We start from the raw sequence: 6,513 nt of genomic DNA on the forward strand, positions 1-6,513 counted from the left end.
CAGCAGAATTTTTTTTGTAGCCTTGGCCAGATCTGTGCCTTGCCACAATTCTGTCTCTGAGCTCTTCAGGCAGTTCCTTTGACCTTATGATTCTCATTTGCTCTGACATGCACTGTGAGCTGTAAGGTCTTATATAGACAGGTGTGTGGTTTTCCTAATCAAGTCCAATCAGTATATTCAAACACAGCTGGACTCAAATGAAGGTGTAGAACCATCTCAAGGATTATCAGAAGAAATGGACAGCACCTGAGTTAAATATATGAGTGTCACAGCAAAGGGTCTGAATACTTAGGACCATGTGATATTTCAGTTTTTCTTTTTTAATAAATCTGCAAAAATGTCAACAATTCTGTGTTTTTCTGTCAATATGGGGTGCTGTGTGTACATTAATGAGGAAAAAAAATTTACTTAAATGATTTTAGCAAATGGCTGTAATATAACAAAGAGTGAAAAATTTAAGGGGGTCTGAATACTTTCCGTACCCACTGTATATATATATAAAATACCTTGCTACGTGTACTGCGTTAGGCTAACCGAGACTTGTCATTTGCATTTACATATGGTTGCTCTTTTGTTAGTTTTGACTGCTTCTATTGTCCTCATTTGTAAGTCGCTTTGGATAAAAGCGTCTGCTAAATGATTAAATGTAAATGTAAATGTAATATTGAATAACAAATTCAAATGATAATCAAGTGCTTTACATGTGCTTTAGTATGTTAGTCAACAGTGTTCTTCTTTAAAACATGACAAAAGATAATTAAAACAACAACTTAAAATGTACTTTACAATGAATTTGTAATATGACATTATTATAAAGTGCACTTTTTTAAAAGTAAATTGTGAAACAGTCATGAAAGCGTCTCTCTTTTCTATGTTATTTTTCACTGAAATTAGTGGAACAAGATAATTAAAGCTGCTGTCTACATACTATAAACTGTAAGTTACCATAAAACCAGGTCTGTCACTAAAACAGACACAATCAGTTCTGCTGTGACTCTGACTTCACTGATCTCAGCCAGCTTCACATCGTTACACACACACACACACACGAGAATCAAAGCTTCATGTGTTTGTCTCTCATTGCAGAACACAGGAAGTGAGCATCATTCACTGCTGAGCCCAGAGGATTATGGGTGATTTAAACTGACTTACCGGTCTATCGTTCACATCCGCCTACCTGAACCCTGACGGACGATATAAACCACACACACACACACACACAAGCGCACACACACGCACACACACGCGCACACATGCGCACACGCACACAGGTTTGTTTTTGTGAAAAGTGGGGACTCTCCATCGGCGTAATGGTTTTTATACTGTACAGACCGTATATTCTATTGCCCTACACCAACCCTACCCCTAAACCTACCCCTCACAGGAGACTTTCTGCTATTTCAGATTTTCAATACACTCCATTCTGTGTGATTTATAAGCGTTTTGAAAAGTGGGGACATGGGGTAATGTCCTGAAAAGTCACCTTCTCCTTGTAATACCTGTTATACCTTTGTCATTATACACATTTATATCTTCATTTGTCACAAAAATGCGCGCACACAGAGGCACACACACACGCGCACACACACACACACACACACACACACACACACACACACACACACACTCACAGACTCATCATAGAGTCTGACTTCATCCTCTGTGAGTCACAGCAGCACAGAGAGCCTCTGAAGAGGATGTGACAAAAACCATCGCAGGCCTGCATAGTCCAGATTATTAGTTTAGGGTTATTAAAATGCAGTTAGAATGACCGTAAAATTCAATACATGAGAGCATAAATGCCCTGAATGGGTTTTTGTCTTATATTTCTATATGATATACTACATATGTAGCAATATCACATGAGCAAGAGTGCTGAGCATCAGAACCACTGCAAATGTGATATTGTGAGTTACATTTTAAGCACAATATGTAGCACGGCCGGTTGTCGTTGGAGATTCTTAGTCCTCCTTCCTGTTCTTTCAATCGCTTTACGTATACGTCGACTTCCCATGTCCATTATTGTGAACCCCACGAGACACAACAAACACCGCTCCGATCACAGCGTCCTCCATCCTCCTGTTGTTAATGTTGTTGTTCTTTGTTTCTGTTGTTGAACGCCGCACACAAATGGCGTCGCTGTCGAACGGTTCCTAGCACCCACTGTCGGTGCGAATGCAACCCTTTAAATGGTACTGGGAAATAGTGCCCGCAATATCGTCCCAGTACTTTAGTACCGTACATTTAGTTCTGGAACTAAAGCGGTGCGAAAGGCCCTATTGTCTGTTTTTGCTCAATTTTGCAAATGAAACACACAGCAGCGTTTAGTTCATAAATGAATCTGTGTTTCTGAACGAATCAGTTGAATGAATGATTCAATGACTCACTCATTAAGACATCGACTTACTGCCACTCACTGGAGCATTTAGTTTCTTATTAAAAGTATGTCATTTTTAAAAAATAATTTCATATCAAATATACAACGTTTTATTTTTAATACATTAATATCAGCATTATTTATGCAACTGTAATTGCAGTGTAAATGCACTCATGGCATCTCTGAGCTGCATTAATCAGTCTGTGTAAAGACATGTAAAAGCCACTTTAGATGCAACTTCTGTGTCTGCAGTGCAAAGATGGATTTTAATGTAATTTGATTCGAACAGCCCAATAGTGTCTTATTATTCTAACTGATTAAATGTATTGGACATAAATGGTGCATACATTTAATTGGAAAACTGCTCTTATAAAGGTAAACTAGAAAAATATAAATCCACACACTACTACGCAAGTTTGCATCATCACAAAAATAATTAAACAAGCAAAGTTTTGGTGAATCAAGCCTGACAAATCATCCAAAGTGCAGGCAAATGTGTTTTTATGAAGGTAAACCTTCCACTGGAAATCAGTTCAAAGTGACAAATATCATCCCTTAATGTAGAAGTCAGCTGATCACAACAGGCCGAAACCAGCACGCGCACACACACACACTCACACACACACGCCCACACACCCGCACGCACACACACACACACACTCACTCGCACGCACACACACACACACACTCACTCGCACGCACACACACACACACACTCACTCGCACGCACACACACACACACACTCACTCGCACGCACACACACACACACACTCACTCGCACGCACACACACACACACACTCACTCGCACGCACACACACACACACACTCACTCTCACTCACACGCACGCACGCACGCACACACCCACACACGCACACACACACACACTCACTCACACGCACGCACACTCGCACGCATGCACACACACACACACAAACACACACACACACACACACACACACACAGGTTTATTCCTCCATTGTCTCGCTCTCTCTTTCCTCTTTTCTGTTCATAATAGTGCACTGCACCACTGTAATAGTGACACATAGATCTCAATCCAGCAGATCACACAGGTATGAACAGCCACATAATACCGTTTTCACAAAATGCACTGGTGAAATGATTTGACCTCAATTACCTTTTCAAATGATTTTCTCTATTACATGCATTCTTATGTATTTCTGTATTCAACACACACACACACACGCACGCACGCACACACACACACACACAAACACACACACACACACACACACAGGTTTATTCCTCCATTGTCTCTCTCTCTCTTTCCTCTTTTCTGTTCATAATAGTGCACTGCACCACTGTAATAGTGACACATAGATCTCAATCCAGCAGATCACACAGGTATGAACAGCCACATAATACCGTTTTCACAAAATGCACTGGTGAAATGATTTGACCTCAATTACCTTTTCAAATGATTTTCTCTATTACATGCATTCTTATGTATTTCTGTATTCAATCTGAAATGTATTTGATTCTGTATTTATTTATTCTTTCTAAATGTATTGTTTTATTTTAATATTTATTACGTATTAATAAATAAAATATTATAAATATTAAAATATAAAATTGTAAGTATTTTTATTTCCACGTTGATGTGTTTCTGTGAGAGTGTTTTGTCAAACTACACATTATGAGACTAATGGAGCTGAACAGACCACACCCTTAATCATCTAAGAAATACAGAAACAGATATTAAATGATAAAACAGATATTATTATAAAAATACATGTATTCTGGAATAAATTTAGCACAAATTTGCAGGTTGCGTCATGCACACACACAGATACATATGAGTAAACAATGAGAGAGAGGTTATTATTTAGTTTTTCTGCATGTGAGAGAGACAGGGTGTGTGTGTGTGTGTGTGTGTGTGTGTGTGGCTGTGCTGGGAACAGTGAGGTGTAAATAATGTGTGTGTGAGGCAGAGACACAGACAGGCTGGCACCAGTCGTCTCCATGCAGACGGTTGCCTGGATACCGGCCTAATCGAGGGGCCCCTGGAGGATTGGGCCCCGTCCCCATACACACACATTATTTCCTCACCTGCGCGTCTTCAGCTCTCCTGCTGTTATTGTGTCATATTTCTGCTCTCTGATTTCTGCGTCTGTGATGCAGTGTTTCCGCTCTCCATGCACACACAGTTTCAGGTTTGATTCCTCTCTTTCTCATTTCCTTTCAGTGTGTCGCTCCTGTTTCCTTCCTCTCTGTCTGCTTCATCTGTCAGTGTGTGTTGTGCATATGCTCATGCTGTGTGTGTTATTCTGTCTCACGCTGCTCTCTGCTGGCCTGCACATAAACACTTTCTATATTTCTCGTTTGCACATACATCCTAGTTAAACTATCACTCCCCGCTCTACAGATGAGTGGTTAATGATTGTTACTCACCGTTATTTCAACCCCATGACATTTCTATTTTAAAACTCACAAAAACCTGTCCACCATGTTATAGTAAAATCATGGGGCTCAATGTTACAGGGTTGAAGAATATAGTTTACATTCAATATACTAGCGTTTGCATTTATTTGAAATAGAAATAAATATCTTTACTGTCACTTTTGATCAATTGAATGCATTCTTGACAAATAAAACATTAATTTCAATAATTAATTAATTTATTAAAGCATTCATTTAAATAAATGTCTTTACTCCACATAAATTCTCTCACACTATTTTATCTTCTCTTTTAAATCTCTTGCTCTCTCTCAAACTCATCCTGATGTTCCTTCCTAAAACACATGTCTATAAACCTTTTCCTCTGGGGTCCTGTGGGAGGTCCACCATCCTGTTACACATCTCTCTCTCTCTCTCTGTGCTATTCAGCTGCTCTCTTTACCTCCAGATAAATGCACACACACCAGAAAAAAATCCAAGTGTTCACTAGGTTTAAACACAGACCAGGAAAAACACTTCCCGAAGCATACATGACACGAGTCTGAGATATATAAGCAGTAAAAACCATCTTCTAATGTGACACAGATCTTAAAAAGAAATAAGCCGGAGAGTTACAGATGACAACAGAATAAAAGTGCAACCAGAGGAGCAGACGGCGACACAGCTCTGAATAAAAATGAATAGATCTGGTCTTGCATAGAGTCCTTAAAATCTCTTCAATGACATTATGCGGTAAACATCTCTTACGACCTGTGACTATGTCCACAATATACCATGAGCTCAGGCATCTTTAATGACTTTATCTTTAATGGCTTTAATGACTGATGCATATGATTTACTGACGACAGTGATGAGGAGTGGGTGTGTGTGTGTGTGTGTGTTTGATGTGTTATTGAATTAAGTGGGGCGCTGCTCTTGAGGTTATGAGATGTAATGCACGCACACACACACACACACACACACCAGCTCTACACACACACACACACACACACACAGTCAGTCACCGGAACATGTTCATACATCCTCACGGTCAAGCACTGACACACTGACTCATGACGTGTAAAACCAGCACATCTCACAATCATGCCATGACTTCATCTCGGAAAATGAGATTTCTGTGGCCCTTTCTCCAGAGAAACATCTAAGCAAGAGCCTTCAGCAAAAGATCAGATTCTAGAGAAAGATCTTGTTTGTCGTTTCCTTCCCCCCTGTGATGGTCTTCCTCATCTGATCCTACCTGATAGGAGCAGCTGTCCTGGTGCACCATCTCTCACTGCATCCTCTAGATCCGCAGAGAAACACAGGAGAGTCCCACCCAACACACGTCTGTATCCACAGCCTCTGCACACGGAGAGGGAGCAATACGAGGGGACCGAGGGTGGGGCTCCGGGAGGACTTACTCAGCACCAGCCAATCAGAGCGCCGACATGCAGATGGGGGCGGGGCCAGAGACCAGAGCGAGGGAGGAGTGACCTTTCAGAGTGGAGCGGGGGAGGAGATGTCCCACGGATCGAGAGAGGGAGGAGGGATGAAAGGAAAGAGTGAAGAAAAGCAGTGGGAGGAGAAGCGCCGCAAAGAAAATAGGCTTTCTGTGGCACATTCCTGCAGCTAAAGAATTCCTGAGACAGAGCACTGCTATTCACACGCTGCTCTGTCAACTCCTCACACATTCCTCACTGCACAGACAAACAAGTTTACACACACGCACGCACACACAC

The 6,513-nt window shown here is 41.0% G+C and overlaps 1 protein-coding gene across 2 annotated transcripts in view; it reads right to left on the bottom strand.

The window, feature by feature from the left end:
- The window catches only part of LOC107551285 (schwannomin-interacting protein 1), a 33,453-nt gene that overhangs the window by 20,106 nt on the left and 6,834 nt on the right, over window positions 1-6,513 (bottom strand). The window contains exon 1 of one of the 2 annotated variants that reach the window (XM_016232835.1): window positions 6,033-6,160. The exons of the other annotated variant lie outside the window; for it this stretch is intronic. Coding sequence (XP_016088321.1) covers window positions 6,033-6,062 — 30 coding nt within the window. The 5' untranslated portion in view covers window positions 6,063-6,160. Of the gene's footprint in view, window positions 1-6,032; window positions 6,161-6,513 lie in introns of those variants that run through there. 2 annotated transcript variants of the gene reach the window in all.

This window comes from Sinocyclocheilus grahami, unplaced genomic scaffold, assembly GCF_001515645.1.
Source record: "Sinocyclocheilus grahami isolate Dianchi unplaced genomic scaffold, SAMN03320097.WGS_v1.1 scaffold419.1, whole genome shotgun sequence".
NCBI classification, from domain to species: Eukaryota; Metazoa; Chordata; class Actinopteri; order Cypriniformes; family Cyprinidae; genus Sinocyclocheilus; species Sinocyclocheilus grahami.